The sequence below is a fragment of the Gavia stellata genome, chromosome Z (assembly GCF_030936135.1).
Source record: "Gavia stellata isolate bGavSte3 chromosome Z, bGavSte3.hap2, whole genome shotgun sequence".
NCBI lineage: Eukaryota > Metazoa > Chordata > Aves > Gaviiformes > Gaviidae > Gavia > Gavia stellata.
The window spans coordinates 33471555-33490340 of NC_082637.1; the positions used below are offsets into that span (position 1 = coordinate 33471555).

Consider the following 18786-nt stretch of genomic DNA (forward strand, 5'->3'; position numbering starts at 1 on the left):
TATTTCCCCCGCCCATCCCCTTATACTGTAGACACACACACACACACATATATATATACACACATATGTATGTATGTATGTTATAGGCTTTTTTGTACAGAAAGCTACATCAACCAGCTGTTGGAAATACTGCCAGAAACAAAACACTTCTTTCTATTTGAAACAAAGGAGTATTTTCGTACGTTAAAAAAAATTTAACCATTTCTACTACCATACGAAGGAATATAATGGTTTCCTTATTAATCATACCTGTCACATAGATGGGTAATTTCTTCAAAAAATATAGCCAATTGACCACTATCATTGTAAGGACTACACTTCACTCACAAGTCTTACACTAATGATATATAAATATACATACATATATAAAAAGAAGAAATAGAAAAGAAACGAAGAAAACACAGTTGTGCTCTGCGTACGTGTTATTATAAAGTTAGAAGCTTTTCCCTTGCAATTGCGCAGCAGAGGTCAGGTAGGCATACACCTCAATGCCTTGGCGTTACACTCAGTTGATTAGTAGCACACCGAGCAATCACCTCAGGAGTTTGAAAAGAAAAGCAAAACAAAACCAAACCAATAAAAGAAAATCAATGCAAAGCACAATTTAACTTAATGCAGGAAAAAGAGAAGTCAAGATGTAAAAATATAAATATACTTACAAACCTTAACCCACAGGATAGACTGGACTCAACAGTGCTTTAAAAGAATAAAACAAACCCCAAGCCTTTCCTCTACACTTTTAAATGAATTTTATGACTGACACATTTACCATGGCAGTTTGATTATTACAGTAGTAACCGTATAGATCCTCAAGAGTATATTAGCCCTGAACCTGAATGAAGAGTGGATGCCAGGGTTATGTCATTCCTACCTCTGACATATAGATTGGCAGGGGCAGAATAGCGTGTACCCGCACTGTTGGTTGCAACACACTCATATTTGCCTTGGTCAGATTCTTCACTCAGTTCAATTTGGAGGGCACCTGTATGAATATAAAATACATTGCCAAAGAGATGGTCAGAGAAGGCTTTTTATATCCCTAACAATACACCGCTTAACAATATGAAAAGCTTGTATGCGAAGGTCCACTCAACGTCGGTTCATTTTCTTGCTAAGGTGCACAGACAGAAAATGATGCAATGAAAAAAACAAAGAGATTATTTTTTTCACATCATCAGTGCTAGCACAGGAAAACAATTTGCATTCGGCAAAAAACCCCCTCTCTAAACAATACTCTTTCCTAAACCATTTAAATGAAGATGGGTGAGACTGCTTCAAGGAAGAATGGCTTTTGAATAAAACAAAAGAGATTAAGTAGTTGGGTCATTATATTTTTTTAATTTTTATTTCATTGTTTCAATCTAGTAACAAAAGTAGCACAAAAGGTGGTACTTGTAAAAAAGGCAGGACAGGCTTCAAGAAATCTTCTGCTGAAGAAAGCCAAAAATGTGCAGCAAGAACAAAAAGGCTGCTTGAAGTGAAAAAAAAAGAAACTGCATTAGTCATTTATAATTACCAAAATATTCTTTTAAAGAAACAAAACTCCCTTAAGACATGCAGATTGGTAAGAAAAGAAAGACAGTTTTCTGCAACTTACAATCTTAAAGTACGTTTGCTGAAAAACAAAGAGCAGTTGAATTAGAAGACAAAAAAGTTAAAAAGCATGGTCTATGCCAACAAGGAAGAACCAACCAACCACTGCTGAGGACCATAGCAGGGCCCCCCCCCAAGACACCCATCAAAATCCACAAGTGGGATTAGCAGTGTGGTGTCACAAAACCCAAGAAAAATACAAAACAAGAATTACAAAAGAAGTAAACAGTTTTGCCAGAGTATCAAAAACCAACAATACCACAAACCACCAAGAATGTCATTAACCTTTAATTTCCAAAGCCTGTAGATTAGAAGATCCAAAAATCCAGAGGTGAGAGAATACCAAGAAAAAGAAAACAAAAAAAAAACAATAAAGGGAAAAAAACATTTCTGCAATTTTTTAGGGGGGGACACATAATTTTCAACTTCACAAAGTTAAAAGAAAAAAAAGGATTGAAGAAGAACAAAAATAAAAACCTTTTATGAAAGATAAGACAAAAAGAAGATAGTCCATGTTGTCTTCTGCATGTCTGCTACTGTTCTCCAGACCATCTTGGCTTTGGTCCAGGACAAGAACAGCTAAGGAAGAAAAAAAATGATCTTTTTTTGCTCCAGTTGGACAAAAAAAAGAGGAAGGAAAAAAAAAAGAAAAAAAGAAGAAAAAGAGGAAGAAGAAAAAGAAGAAGAAGAAGAAGAAAAAGAAAAAAGAGGGACAAATGGTACGCTGTGACTGGGCTATGGCCAGAAGACCTGGATATGCTTTCTTTGAAGCATATCACAAATCAAATTATCTTTTTTTTTTTTTCTTTTCAATGAGCAAACAAAAAAAGGTAAAGGAAAAGGGAGTGTGTAGAAAGAAAGGTCACAATATGAGAGTCACTGATCATAACCAAACAGGACAAAGGAAAAATAAAATCAGATGGTGGACAATTCTGTGGTTTGGTTTGTTGTTTTTTTTTTTTTTTTTTCTCTTAAAAAAAAAAAACAACAGGACAAAGATGAGAGGGATGAAAGGACAGAAAGAATGAGTAAGATCATTCTGTGAACGTTAGTTCAGCACTCTTACCTCTTATTGGTGTACCACCTGGGTGGATAATATGAATGCAAATAAGATTAGAAAGAAGAAGCATTAGTACGAGAAGAAGGAGGCTAGGGCTTTGGAAGAAGAATCAAATTAGATTTACAGAATTAAATAAGGTCTTAAGAGAAACTTGAATTACTATACTGTTAAAACAGGAATATATTAGATAGTATTATCAGGTTATAAAAGCAAGTTGCATTGTACCACAAAGGGCAAAGGCTACAAGTGGCTGCATTGCCATTCTCAGAGTAGCATCTGAGTTCTTAGATGTTTGGTTATATAGGGTTAGATATATATTGAATATGCCTCAAATACTTAAAGGAAACTTTACAATACTGTACTTATGACATAGTTTAGGAAAATATTGGACATTCTATTTAAATATATATATAAATATATATATATATAAAGAGGATACACTGAAGGCTATCTCAAAACAAACACTGTAGTTTAGGCTGGATTATGGCATTTACTGTTCTACAGCTATGTGATACATGTGTACTGTTTCTTTTAGGTGTTGCTATGACTGATAAGACAACATTTCTGTGGAGGTGTGTGTGTGCGCCACTATAGGGATCTGGTGACTACACTGACTGTTAGTAAAATGCATGCCATGCATTTTAAGAATAATAATAGTAATAATATAATAATCATAATAATAATAATAATAATAATATTCTGAATATGGAAATTAGTGGGGGTGAAGTGCGCTTCAGAACTAAGCACTTACCAATAGATTCTGGAGATTTAAATACGGAGAGAAGAAAGACAGCATAAAAATATTATTATATTCCTTATAATTTGGTACAAAGTTTTCAGTTAAAGCTTTATATACTAAATCATCTATGTCACATGTGAAAAATTAATTCTTAATTTACATTAACAGAAGGTTAATTTACACAGTTCTGCTGACAACAAGCAAAAAGTCAGTTAACAAGACGATTTAACATCACAGGACAGGTCAAAAGCTGAGAATTCTGGGAAGACACGTGATTAAACAACTTTGATTCTACAACGATATCTACTACAATTGCCAAAGAAAAAAGCTCATTATATCCCAACTATCTTGTTTAGGGATAAGCTTTAAACTTTATAAATTTAGAGGTGGGTTTTTTTAAAATCTAAAGAGAGCAAAAGAATAAACTAGGGCAGGAGGAGAGTGAAAGAACTGCTAGGGAAGTGCAAGGGGCAAAGAGAGAGAGAGCAACAAAAGCTGGATTCTACACCAAAAGCAGACTTCTGTAGATCCAGAAAATGTAGGATTCATAAAGCTTTAGCGTGGGCGCACACTACTGTGGCTAAATGTGTTGGAAAAATGCTCAGTCAGCATAAAAACTTTACCCAAAGATTTCTTTTCCTTTTTTCTTTTAAATTTTCTTTTTAAGGTATAATTGTGCATGGGAAAAAGTACTGTGTTTATGTATTTGTGAGAGGAAAGAAGATGTGTCCAAACTGGCTAATCTTTGGTGGAGTCAAATGTGGAAAAGACAGCACAAAACACATTTTAAATTTTAATTGAAGTGTCTAATGCAGGTTTTGGTTTTGATGAATACAACCATTGGTACTCCTTGCAATTTCTGAATGAAGTCCAATGTTGAAATAAATTTGTTAAAAAAAATAAAAAGGAAAGAAGAAAGAAAGAGGAGAAAATGGATCCATCAAGTACTGCAAAAAGCAGTAAAGAAAAAAATTATCAAAAAGTACAGTCACAGCAGTGAGCAATGTGGAGTAAACAGAAGCTGCAAAACACATAGAAACAGACTCTAGAAAAGGCTATGACAACATCACAGACATGGACAACACACTCAATAACACAGAAAAGAGAGGAGGAAGAGAAATTATTACCTATAAATAAAAATTTTTAAAAAAGGAAGAGAAAGAAAAGAAAGAAAAGGTGAGAGAGAACAACTCTGGGCGTTAGTGGAAACAGTAACAAGACCCTACCTGAGCGTAACTGCTTGATGCGGCCGTTGTTGTTGCTTGTATCAACAGGTAAGAAATCTTTGAACCAAGTTATTTCGGGATCAGGATTGCCACTGGCTGCACACAGCATGGTAGCTGTACGAGTTCGTTCAACCACCTTCAGCTGTGGACCCATATCAATGGTGGGGAAACCTCGGGGAATTTGATCCTCTGCAAAAGAAATGTATGATTTAAAGGATTTCGCATTAGTTATGTAGTAACTCATGAAAGCCCCGATCACCACCCTGCTTAATGTTCAAGGGTCCCCTAATTGTACACAAGGAACTAATGCAAAAACAGGTACTCAGGCAGTATTTTTGGTAACTTACAGTGATCAAAATGCTGATACAAAATAGAAAGTTCATTAAAAAGCAGTTACAAACTTTATACTTACTTACAAAATGCATTAAATTGGCATAGATACCATATGTAGTGCACAATCCTTAGATTCCCGCTATGGTACTTTACAACACTGAAGTTGCTCTATGTGCGAGAGTCCATATTATTTTATGTGAAACAATGAACTACTGTGCCTATCAACAACAGGGAAAACCCCCTTTCTTTATATGAGACAAGTACATAAGGAAGTATGATCACACAGTATAGGATTTGTCCAGAGACTTCGGAGACCCAAGTTATATTTCTTGCTTTTATCATTATTACCCAGGTGCTGTTGGTCTTAACGTTTAATGTCGCTGTGCTTCAGTTGTCCATCTGTAAGATGGGTATGACAGCACTTCACTGCTACAGAGAAGTGCTGTGAGGATGAATGCACTACAAGGTTGCAAAGCACTGAGAAACTTTAAACATTGGAGTTATGTAGGTATCAAAGTTAAAATGACAGAACGTTCATAATGATCTTGAATGGATACAACTGTGTCAACTAAATCATTCAGATACAGTCAAAAATCCTCACCCTAGTGCAGTCAATAGCAAAGTATTAAGAAATACTGGACAAGAGCATTTTGCCTTTTTAAGGTGATACATTCTACCAAGGAACACTGGAAGCACAGTGGGATCAGGCAATTTCTCAGAAATCAAGTTAGCATAGGTAAAATAAGCTATTTGAATTACATCATCTTGCTCTTCATTTCCATTAAAATGGCAAAATATTTTTATTGCAAAATAATTGCTATTATTTCAGTTCAAAAAGGACAAGCAAAAAAAAATCAAAGAAAGAGAATCAATACTATAAAACATATCTTATTAAATGTCTTGATTGGTGGTTACTGACATGCAATTGATTAAAGGATAAAATTAACTTAGAAGATATTGTTCAATGTCAACTCTCATGAAAAATGTGTCATATTTTCAAATAGTTTCAGGGAAGTCTTCAGACTTTTCTGAAAAATGTATAGCAAGCAAGTACATCCTATAAAACTGTGCAGCTCCTGGGGGCTGCTGTTGCCCACAAACTACTTAATTGCTTGCAACACAAATGCACATAGATACTGCTCTGGTATAGTAAACACAATTCTCCAGCAAGTTTGCATAACTCTTCAGAGCTAGTATTTCTACCAATCAGTGGTTAAGTGTCAAATCCTTCACTAGCTGTAGGCTCTTCCCAAAGAAAGGTATGTTTCATGTCTGTTTATAAACATGAAGTCTGTACTTTGGCAGTAACTGACAAGATTTGACTTGTGACACAGAACAGGATTTTTATGACCTAACTTTTCCTTTCCTACTTGGCTCATACAAAAAACCCTGGAGTCCCTTTTGCAAACACGTAAGTTTACAACAAAGATAATCTATCTTGAATACTAATAGGATGGAGTAGTAAAGAGCTTTCCTGTCTTATTTTTAATAAGGGTAATTAAATTCCAGCCATCCCCCTTCTGCATAGAATCACTTTGAATGAATGCTCTTCATGAAATTTTCATGAGTAACATCACAATGTAACAGATTCAAATAGCCAGAACTGTTACATTTTTGACAGTTGTGGCTTGTTTCCAATCTGGCTCTCAGGTATTTGGCAATAAAACCCAATATGAAACATAAAATGGACTGGGGAAATAATGAAATTTCTAACGGTAGCGCTTATCACAGTGGATTTAGTTTTTAAGATGATAATTGCATTTTTTCTCTCTAAGTTTATTAGTGATTTGTACAAAACTGTCTTTACACTTTGATGATACCAAGTTTGATAGATCATCAAACACACTGTGCAAGGCAGCTGAGCATCAAATCAGGGAACAACAACTGCCTCTCAGCCACAGTAAGAGAAAAGTAACTATTAGAAAATTTTGATATATTGGTAGCTCTACAATTTTACATGAGGTGAAAAGAAAAATAGTAGGCTTTAAACCATAGCATATACCACTGTTCCCTATTAATATTCAGTTCTAGTGAATTAGCTTCCAATTCATCAACAATTTAAATCAGACTTGACCTTCCTAAAGCCATTTGGTATTGTCATTTTGAGAGGCCATTAAAGGCCAGATTTCTCTGTCCTTGTGCTTAGTGAGTCATACATATAATACATATTTTGTTTAGGATGACAGCTACAAGAGATTTAGAAATAGAGCACATCCTTTGAATTTGTTAGGTGTCTTAACAGTGCTCCATTCCATTACGGGCATTAAGAGAATGCCTTTAGTACTGTGCTAGTGTCTTTTCCAATTGCTGGAAGAGCTCTACGAAAGTTATTTTTCACCAAACGTATGATCTGAACAACATAGAGAGGCAATTACAAAGACTGGTTACCGCATGAACCCTTAAGAGAATGATATGAAACGGCCTTGCCTTGTTTCCCATCATGGTTATTCTTAGTATTTCTAAACTGTCTCCCTGAGTATTCAGTCTGTTTGACATTGCTCATCTGTGAACAATGTCCTTGAGATTCCTACCTCTGCTGCCAGTTTTGTCAAAGTGGTAACTCCTTCCCTTCCAAGCATCATGTATGGAAAAAGCACATTAACTTTTACATTCAGATTTTAGTATAAGTATACCCACAGACATAATCCAACAAATAATTTCACATGGTGCTGCACCTTTCTTAGAGGTAAGCCTGCCCTCACAAATGCAACAGCATTTACAGCAGAGGCTTAAACTCAGCTTTTATGTATAAACAGTAATTTTGATGGAGTGGTATCTTGAAAATACCAACAAGTTAGATTATGCTCTACCAAAAAGAAACCATACTAACCTTTAAGAGTATCTACAGAAAAGAACTCTGAACATAGCTGTGCCACAACTATATATAATTAACTCTTTTCTGCTCATCCTTTTAACTGTGTTTTCTCTCATCTTAAAGGAAAAAGTGTGCCATTGCAATCTCTTTTTTTAAAATGACATATGTCTTTCACAAGCTTTCAGGAAGTTCCCAAGCTATGTCTGAAGATACACTCTCAAGCCTATGTATATACAAAAGCTGGATCCAAAGAAAGAAGAGGATTTAATCCAAATCCAGTACATTGGATTTGACTCTTCATGTTAAACCTACCCAGGTGTACGACACAGCTAAACGAAGAGAAGAACAGTGATCTTCATCCAGCATTTGTGCCACACCTTCTTAACATTTTGACTACTTTTCCTGTAAAAAGCTACTTTCAGATCATGTCTAGGTCCCGCTGGCAGCAAGAAGAGTGGCAGCTTTTAGAAACAGATTGGGTCTTACAGTCTTGAGTTCTTCATAGCTACCTTGCTGAATCACTTTGGCAATCAGCATTGTGTTTTAACAAGAAAGACAGAATAGTATAAATAATTTTCTCAGTTACAGTACATTATGATAATATTACTATGATATGGTTATGAAGTGAGAATGTGAAGTACCCAAAGCAAACTGTGATGGCTTTGATTCTGGGTTCTGGAGTATATAGGCAAGGTAATAGCACCAGGGTCCAAGATTGGACAGTTGACATGAAAACTGGGTAATATTTGCGTTAAGTCTTTCCTTCCACATTAACTATTTGCACCATCGAAACACCCATCTTCCAGAGTATCCTTATTAACCTGTAGTTAAATCTGTGTAATCTGCCTAACTAAAATACATCATCAAAGAGTTTCACTGTGCCTCTTAAAAAATATTGTCCTATGCAAACAAACTATTATCCATTGTGGAAATGGAGGCTGGTTCGCCATTCTATTCAGGAAGAAAAAGAAATCTATTTCAAGATTCACTGATAAGCTTTGCCACAGGCAAATTTTAGTCATTCTGTAGCTCACAGAATAAAAAGGCACACATGGAGCACTCCCAGAATACGCTATAGATACTGAAGATAAACTGCTGCAATAAAGTTTATTATTTCAAAGAACAGTGTAAATAAAGCTTTTATTTTCACTATTCCAGATGGCAGCAGCATATAATTTGCACTGTTTTGACATCATGACCGTATTATTCAAAATCATTCTTCCTGCAGCTGAACTGAACACAGGATTGAGAACAGTAAAATCAAAGAGAGTAGGGGAGGGAGTAAAATCAACATTTTGCAGCAAAGTTGGTATTCTGTACTATTATTGAATAACTATGCATATGAATAAATTGAAAAATAAAAACAAAACTGTTTCTAATTATACGTAAAAGACTAATTTGGATTGAAAAGATATAAAGCATCAGAAAAGTGCCAGTTAATAAACATGATTCCTACTGAAGTATTTTACTAGGTAAATTTTGCCAAAAAAGTAATTATGAACACACAATAAATTTTTTTTCCAGTGTCCTTTGTTCAAAGCTGCTATACACAGCTACTTTTACTTGGAGGTGCTGTAAGTCAGTAAAGGCGGGTAATGGCTACACTGTAAGAATAGATCTAGGTATCTGTTGGGATTTCTCTTAAATTTCACACAATTATACCACACAAGGAAGGGGAATTAGACATTGATAAGATGATCAGAGACTCACTAACAGTAAATATTCCACGAGATAACAGCTGCTCCTACCATCCCACTAAGCATGCATTTAAAAATATTCTTCATATATTGAAGAGATGTGCAAAGCAATTTTGATGCAAAAGAAAACAAATTTGTTTAGTAGCTCTGTATGCAATTACCTTGCAAATTGCAAAGTAATGTCTATATAACAGAACATAGAGCCACTTAGACTGAATTACCATTGGCATGAATGTTGAAGTAGCAATTTCACATTGCATTAAGTCAGTTAACATTCATTGTTATTAGCATTTAGTCTTAAATAAGTTCCCTGTTTTAACAAATGAGTGCATTGAGCCTTTGAAATTAGATATCTTCTTAAGGACATGAAAATGGAAAAAGGAATTTGCACCTTTTGGCAGTTCTCAAAATCTCCTAAATTAAAGACTGCGCATAGGAAGTTCTTTCAAAAGTGACCTGTCTCACTCACGTGAACAATGAAATACCTCTCACTCTCCTTTAACAATGACATTCCGAACAAGAAGAATTAACATTTGGAGAGTCATCACTCATATGAAAAAACAAGCCTCAAACTAAGGGTTTATTCTCACATTTGCACTCAGGCACTGTCATAGGTTATAGCACAGCATATCATCCCAACATCATATGCCCAAATTTGGCTATGACTGAACTTTTGGATGGCTGTTCTGCTTACTGGGAATGGAAAGGGAAATACAAAAGGTCGTGTCCTAAAAAAAAAGTAGGGAATCCAAGAATCCCTGCCAGATGTCTCTTCTCTGACATAAGGAGAGGACTCAGCCAGAGTTATGGTAATGAACCAAAGGCAGAGAATGTGAAGTGGTGTTTTAAGTGCAGGGTATCATACATTTAGGAAAAGAAACACTAAATTTCTGAAGCAGAGAGGATAGAGCATCCCACATGTTTCGATACGCAAATGTTCACAACAATGAAACTACTCGTTTTTGCACTGGTGAATAAATAAGAGGATGGCAAAGGGCAGCGATATGAACTTCCATGAATACCATTTCTAATTTGAGCTTTAGTTTCCAGACAGGGTTAGGATTTAGATTACACTAAATCAGGGTTAAATTGGGGCTTCCCAAGAATGAGGATTATGAAAATGCATGATTGCTCTATCTAGTCAATATTTTTAACAGGCTAATATCTGCAGTTTTAGATGCTCCTTACTTTCATTTGAAAAATAAAGGAGAAAGAATAACAGTAGTGCAGTGATGGCAGTGTTTGCTTTAAGCTCTAATTTTTCACATCACACAGAGTTTTACGGTGCAATAAATAATGAGATCAGCAGCAGGTTCATATGTACACCAGAGCTCACTTCTCATGTTAGTACTCTGAATACACAGATTGGTCCAGAACACATAAAGGCATTCTTTTCTTCCCCCGCTCCCCCTTTCTACTCATTAATACTCTGTGTAAAAGTATTGATATTAGCAAATATATATGACACTTTTTGTAAGTAATTACCTCATATTCATTCTTAAGTATAAAGCAATAAATCTTCACAATAAAGTTGTAAGATACTAATTTGAACTGAGAAGGGGGCAGACACATCTTGGTTTTGCTTAACCAAAAAGGACAAGAGAGAAAAAGTCAGCAGTCTGGCAAAGGAGTTGTCAGATCATACAGTCCCCTTCTCCCTCCTTCCTAACCATTTGCACTACATGTCTAAACCTGTGCCTAAACCTAAAGGACTGATAATACTGCCTAAGACAGTCAAAGGAACTCAGCTTGTGATCACGGTCATTACTGTAACTGATGTTACACAGCTTTCAATGAGTTGTTTCCTCAATTCTATAATACTACCGAATACTTTTTAATGCAGCCTATGTACTGTGCAGCCCAAACTGACAACTATAAACTATGATAACTGCATTAATGTCACAGCTGCAAAATTTAAGGACGTGACAAAGGAACTGTAATGGCAAAACCATCAACTTTCTTTAAGTCTTCTTTTCAAAGGAGAATAATACTATTTTTTGCATTTCTAGTGCAGCATCAAATGTGCATTTTAGAAAAGAGAAAGGGGAGGATTTTCACTTTGATAAGTGGGTAGAAAGGTGCCCTAGAAGGCCTACAGTTTCTTCACTTAGAAGAAGGAAATAAGGAATAAGGGTGATGAAATTGTATCCCTCAAGTTTTGACAAAATATGCTTGGGTCAGGACGTTAAAAGCACTTTTGGTGCGGTGAATTAAACAGCAAGTTACTCAAGGTAGAGGCTATGCATTTCAACTGCTTTTTATGGCGCCTGGCACAACAACGCACCCATACAGATGTAGCAATTTGGATGTTATTGCAGTATTTCAATAAGTAGCAAACATAATGATGAATAACAAACAATAGAAGTACTATTATTGCTGAAGAGAATGAGAAAATAGAGATATGTTGTCACAGCAGACAATGAATTCTGGAAAAACGCAGCTGAAGAGGATATCCCTTGAAACTCAGTATTATTGAGCATTTATACTAACATTACTGGTTCAAAATATGCACAGTTTTTCTGCATCTAATGCAACATTCATCTTCATTGGTCTGAAGAGTGTGCTTAAAACATTCATAACACTTACATGACTAGAGATAGGTGACTGTAAAAAAATAGTAGATACAGTAGCTTCCGATTTTTGTGGTTTGTTTGCTTTTTTTTTAAGTCTTCCCACCACTATGAATGCATGTCTATCAATTAAGAAAATGATGGATGAGACAAGGAAGATGCAAGACAACAAAGCAATGCCTTATGTCATGTAATCCTAATATTATGAGCAAAAAATGGAATCCAAAGTGCTGGTAAATGTTAAAACACATGGCATCTTTGAACCTGTATGAATCTTTAACAGACGTGAGAAAGTATTTCCTTTATGATCAGATGGTGAAGTTCTTCCCTGGTGGCCTGTCTGTGGAGGGAACGGGTGTGCTCTAGACCTCGCTCTTCATCTTCCTGAGTATGAGGGAGGTATCCCTCTCACCTATTGTGCCCACCTATGGCAACATTCCCTCTCTCACAGATACTAAGACTCCTAGGGATCTATTAGCAGGGAAGGATAAGCGTAGGAGAAGAGAGTAGATATGAATTTCTTTTTTGCTTGGGGTGAGTTTCACCACTTAAGTTGAAAGAGCTTTGAGGAAGTGTCCAGACAAGGAAGTTATAGGGTATTTTCTTCTGGGGGAAATACAGCCATTCACTTCTGTTCTGGAAGATCACAGAAGAGCTTTCTTTGTGGCAGAGGACACACATTGCTTAAAACCCAGCTTTATCACGCTTCTGTGCCCAAGTTCAATAATTACTGCTGTCTGATACATACCCTTTAGTGAATATGGAGTTACACAGCAGAACCTCATATTAACACTTAACACTGTACATGTGGATGAAGACATATATGCAGTAACATAGAAATGTTACTATTTCTAAAGCCAAGACATGACAACTCTGCGGACAGCCTTAACACATGATAACTTGCATGAAGAAGGTACAAATGACGAAAACAAAATGCTTGAAAACAAGAGATGTGAATCTGTCCATTGGTGAATTATCACTCAGTGAGAGGCCCTATGCCACAGAATCAACACAAACAATTGACTGAGTGCCAGGGTTGTGTCCGATTTCAACAATGGAACTGTTTCTCCTTGGATTTATTAGTGATAACAGCTGTCATCCATTTTATAACTAAATACAAAACTCATTTATTTTAGATAAAAGAAATCAAAATATTTTTCCTGTAGGCTGGAGAGGCAGGCATGACTGTTATTAGATGCCCTATTTAGAAGCAATTGGGAGCAGGTCAGTTGTTACAGTAACTGAGAAATAATTTCTGCTGCTAAATGAATATATAGCAATAAATCTTAGACTACACAACATGGTTTCAGTAGTTTTTTGTACCTGAAGAAGACTTAAAAATCGATCTGTGCATACTAAACATCTTTCTATTTTTATTTATTAAGGCATACTACTTTGAGTAAGTGCTACAACATAACCTGTCCTGAGTATTCACTGAAAGGGTGATTATAAAAAGAAGGGTATTATAAAAAGAAGGGTTGGTTGTTTTTGACTTTTCAGAAACTTCCAGCTCCTTTTGCACATGAGGAAAACATCTTGCTAATATATAGCTAGCTTTTTTTTTATGTTCTTGCTCTAAATACCGTGCTTCTGGAAAAGGTTTGTCTAAACTGTTTATCCTGATGTATTAAAACCTTTCTGAAGAAGATGACCTTTTAACCTTTAATATGACACATCTAAGCCTTCATATTATTACAGGATCTAATGCAGGAATATGTGTCCATAAATGCTGTTGTCTCCAAAGTCTCACCTTAACATCTTATTTTCCTTTAAAAACCCACCAACAAGCCACCCTGAAAGAGCACCATCAAGAGCTTTCAGAAAACCATTCTCTTGAATTTTGGCCTTAGTAATCTTTATGCTTCTACGAAGCAAGAGAAAAATCTTCCTCTATTTATCAGGTTTTGTAAACCATTAGGCCAAATTTTTCCAAGGTCAATATTCAAGTTCACTTTATTACATGAATTTTTTGTATTTAGTAGCTGGGTTTGCACAAAAGTCAGTATCATGGAGATCACAGCTGCAGAAATACTTCCACAAAGTTCTTGCCTGAACACACTGGAGATCTCCCTCTGCACCAAAATGTCTGAAAGCTCTTAGAAACTATCAGCAAGTACCTGGCAAATTTCCACCTCTCTGTTGCTATGCCTGTGATCATCTTTACCAGGTCAGATAGCAAGTAGGATGACATGAAATGCTAACTTAAGTCTTCAAAAGAAACACAAAAAAATGGCTTTGCCAGATGATCTCCTGCTGAAATCTTGAAAAACTGACAGCAAGCATACTTAAGTATTTCTATCAGTTTTAACTGAGCTTACAGAAACCATCCTTCTCACAACAAAATCTAAAAAAAAAAATAAAAGCAAAAATTAATCCAACTATCAGCTGTAAGTTACTGCTTCCTGTTTCAAACTTAATGCAGGATATCAGAAACTATCAAGGGTTTAAAAGTCAGGATACATCAGCTGCAAATTGCAGGTACAATTTTTCCTATGATTCTGAGTCAGGAAAAAGTGTATATCCGTTATCCAGCAGCAAAATATGTAGTAATGCTAAATAAACTTACGCATAACATATGCAAGGCCAACAAGTAACTTAGTGTAAATTACGTGATTTCTTCTGAGTATGCAGGATTAGTTACAGGAGCTGTCGCAGATCTCATTCTGTCCAATCTTTTTAACTCCTGGGTAAAAGTTCTTCAATGAGGGTAACAAAAATAATTTTAATAGCTATTATTTATGTAACATGATTTTGCAAAGCATTTCACAAAGCAGATTTATCCATTATAGTGAAAAATGGGTACAGTTACATCTCTATAGCTCCATAAAATTAGAGTAGATTTTTCAAATTTCATAATAAATTCCTTATTTTTTTACAGTATTTAGTTTTATCATATGAAACAGTGAGAGCATTCACAGTAATTCTGAGTCTAAAAAGCACCTGCTCCAAAACAGTTTTAATGATAAACCCACTACACATTAAAAAAAGATTATTCAAAATAAGTTTTTCATCAGTCTGTAACATTGCATAACTGTAAAAATGATGAACGAACAGTATTGCTCCATATTTCTTAAACCTAGGCAGTCTGTTTCAAATAATCACATGCAGAAAATTATTTCTTGACTGGCTGCCAATGGCTTTAAAACTTTTTCATTACATAATTTATCTAACTTAAAGCAAATGAGTAGTCTCATTGAGAAAACTGACTGTAATGGAACAATTTATATATTTAAGTATGTTGCTGAACCAACTGTCACATTTTCTGAATTCACTGCCATTTTATTTTATAGGCTATTTCATATTATGTTTTCTTCCTACTCCAAAAGCAAATCAGATCATTTACAAATTTCACCACCCCCCCCAACAAATACTACATTCTCTTTCTCTAAAAGTGAAATCAACTTGTATGAATATCACTTCTCTGCCTGAAGATTCATAAAGCGCTGTTTAGATTTTATGGTGAGTACCATAAAAATTTAGACATGCATTGTCAAGAACACTTCATTTCACCATGGTATTTGGGCTAGCTCTTATGCTAAGCACATAGAGCATTGCAGAGAAATAAATGATTATTTTCTAATACCATGGGAAGAACAAGGAAGACATTTAACGTATGTTCATATCACTAACCATCAAGTTTCTCAGGGCCTGAACAGGTAGGCATTTCATGCGAGCAACACTGAAAATTAGTTACTAGAAAAGTATTTTTTCAAGTTTATGTTTTGGTAGTGCAGGTGGACTAACATGCACCTGTGCAAACCCTGATTAAAAGTGCCACTGGATTTTTATCACTATTCATGGTTAATAATTCTCTTTTTTTAGATCACAGTAGTATGCTAAGACAAACAGCACTGAGCTTTTAACACTATACCAAAGTATCTGCTGAGTATTAGCTAAATTGTAAGATTAGCACTTACTACCACCACTTGCTTTAGCAGCTACATGTTAGTCCGACTACCTTTGTTATTTAGAGGTTATAAGAAGTTATAAGATTGAAAGAGGGTATAAGATTGAAAGTTCACAGCTGGAGGTTGTAAGGAAGTAGGCAAACAACTATGTTCTCAGTCAGTACGAGATGTTAGTTTAATAATTATTACAATAAAACACCTATGTTTTCTATCCTTCTCTTGATGTGCTCATAATACTAATTAACTTTGAGTTACAGAAGTGCATCAAAAAATAAATGCTATAAAACCTAGAATTAATTTTGAACACATGAAAACAGTATTGCACCTGTTTATATGAAACCCTCACACAAAATGTTCTATAAATTGAATAGCGCCTGTGTTAATACTATTAACAGTATTAGAACTGAGACATTCATTTTATATTGATTTTATTTTACTATGACCTTAGTAAGGGCATAGTTGTTCCATCTGTGCATAAATATATTTTCCTATAGTAAGGTTCTGTTTTAGCTTTCCATATTTTTCTCTACAGTAGTGTAATGAGTTATCTTTATATCTGTAAGACTATGGAGATGAATGCTTAGAAGATACTGAGTTTTATGCTTTCGTCTTCCTGGTATTTTTACTCTGAAGGTAAGTACCTTTCAGTTTTTTTCCCTTTTTTTTTCTTCCTTCCCAATTTTCTTTCAGCAGAGGAGTCTTTCAGTCAGTGTGTAGTCTTCTGTTTAAAACTGCCTCCCCAGAGAGTTGTAACTACTTGTCAATCTCCCAAAAGCAAAGATGAGAATTTAAAGTACTCCCTTTGTTTTAGCTGCAACGTTAACTCCTTGTTCCCCTCCTGTTAGTATATAAAAATTTCACCTGAACTTGCTGGTGCTCTCAAATTTGGTTATTTGCCTAGAGCCTTGGTGGCTCTAATGCCTTTTAGTTGCAGAGGGTGTCTGCTGAGGGCTGCTGTGTCAGTGCAGTAAACCTCCAATTCAAGTCTATAGTGAGTGCTGGCATATGCTTTCTGCCAGTGTGTTGTGGTGAAGGTTTTGCTGTTTGTGTGTGCACCATCTGTGGTTAGCACCAGAGGAAATTAAGACTTTTGAACATTTTACTGAGTGTTATGAAATTCTGGTGAGGGTGGATCATTTTATCCCCAAGATGACAGCTCTCCCAGTTTTAGTATTGCTTTAACGTGTCAGACAAACTGTCTACTTGCAGCACTGAACACTAGAAGGCCACTGAGCGAGATCTGGTGGCACCACCACTATTCATGAGTGTGACAATCTACTTTTCCATTTCCTAGCCTACCGTTTATGATGAAGCTCCCACCTCTGAAGCTGTTTAAGAGATGTTTGGGTGTGTACTGCCTTGTAAGAAGTAGGTACAGAAAACAATTACGATGACTCACATGCTTTCTGCATTTTCTAAGACGTTCTTCATGTGCAAAGGGACAGCTAAGTTCACTCACAATTTGGTGGGAAAAACATAATGGTGTGTGCCAGCCTACTACAATATAATGGGTAAAAGACTGTGGGTAAAACTCCCAGAAGAATTATAAGCATGCAATTCTGAAAGAAGAACTGTTAAAGATGCAACATCTGTAATATGACTATGCATGTGAGATACTTGCGATCAAACTCAAACCAGCCTAATGATCACACCTGCAGGCAAACTCCAAAATTTAAATGTGATGAAGACATATGTGGTACTTAAAAACTGAAAAACAAGCCTCAGTTTGTTTCTGAGCAGTGAATGTAATAACAGCATAATCACTCCACAGATATTAACAGTCATTTCATGTTTTTGAAATTGAGTGGTACCGTATTTTACTGTGGGTTTTTTTTCCACTTTAAAAAAAAATAATCTAGCTAGTAATAGAACATTAAGAGCAAGAGATGTTTTTTATTTCTTTTTGTATACCAATGTAACTACTAAACGCCCAGCAGTCACAATTCATTTCAGTGATTCTTAATGAACTTTGTAAATGATGATCAGTTGAGTCACAGAAATGAAAAGTTTCCTTAACTCTTATTCCACCACTTCTAGAATTATTTCTTAATTTACTTCATGTTCACCCTAAATCAGCATCACATCTTGGGGAAAATGCAAAATATGACAGAAAATACAGAAAATATGTTTTTGAATATATCCAGGCACAGATTGCTGCTTATGAACTTGAAGCTCACAAATAACAAGAACTAAGAAATATATATATAATTCTATAGAGTCCTATAGAGGACTAGCATTAGTAACCAATTTAATCAGAATGTTAGCCATTCATTTTGGCTAATGGCTAATTAATTTTACTTTTTTCTATCATTTCCACAGAGCAGTGGAAACAGTCTGATTTTCAAAAATCAGACAAACAGTCTGATTTTCAAAAAACACAGAAAATAAAAAGCTTATTCTAGCAACACCTAAAAACATTTCAGGCTGACTTCAGAGAGTCAATATGTCACTTCTATATTTTAGTGAAGAAAACCTGAAAGACTGATGACGATTATACAATTTGTAGCGAACCTACATATTAGAAAGGGCAGGCTTCCTCACGAGGCACACAGCCAGTACACTTGAAATTAAAAACAGATACGCTCCATGTGGCCTGCTGTGTTTCAAGTAAGGAGCAAGCCACTGGATGATGCTGTTTTTGGGAAACATTATTCAGATTAGACAAAACAATTTGAGTTTCTCAACAGCATGAAAGTTTTGATACAAGGTAGTCTGCCTTTGTATTTCATATTCATACTAAGTAGCATTTGCAAGGAGTTCTGTAGAATTCTACAGGACTGTTTTAAAGTCCAATATCTCCAAGCAAATACTCTTTTAATAAGCAAAGGAACAATAATGAATCAAA

At 35.4% G+C, this 18786-nt stretch overlaps 1 protein-coding gene across 3 annotated transcripts in view; it reads right to left on the reverse strand.

Moving 5' to 3' along the window:
- The window catches only part of PTPRD (protein tyrosine phosphatase receptor type D), a 284032-nt gene that overhangs the window by 138289 nt on the left and 126957 nt on the right, over positions 1-18786 (reverse strand). For all 3 annotated transcript variants that reach the window (XM_059833662.1, XM_059833663.1, XM_059833664.1), the window contains 2 exons: positions 4619-4807; positions 872-982 (listed from right to left, as the gene is read on the reverse strand). In XM_059833662.1, the coding sequence (XP_059689645.1) occupies positions 872-982; positions 4619-4807 (300 nt within the window). The remainder of the gene's footprint in view (positions 1-871; positions 983-4618; positions 4808-18786) is intronic.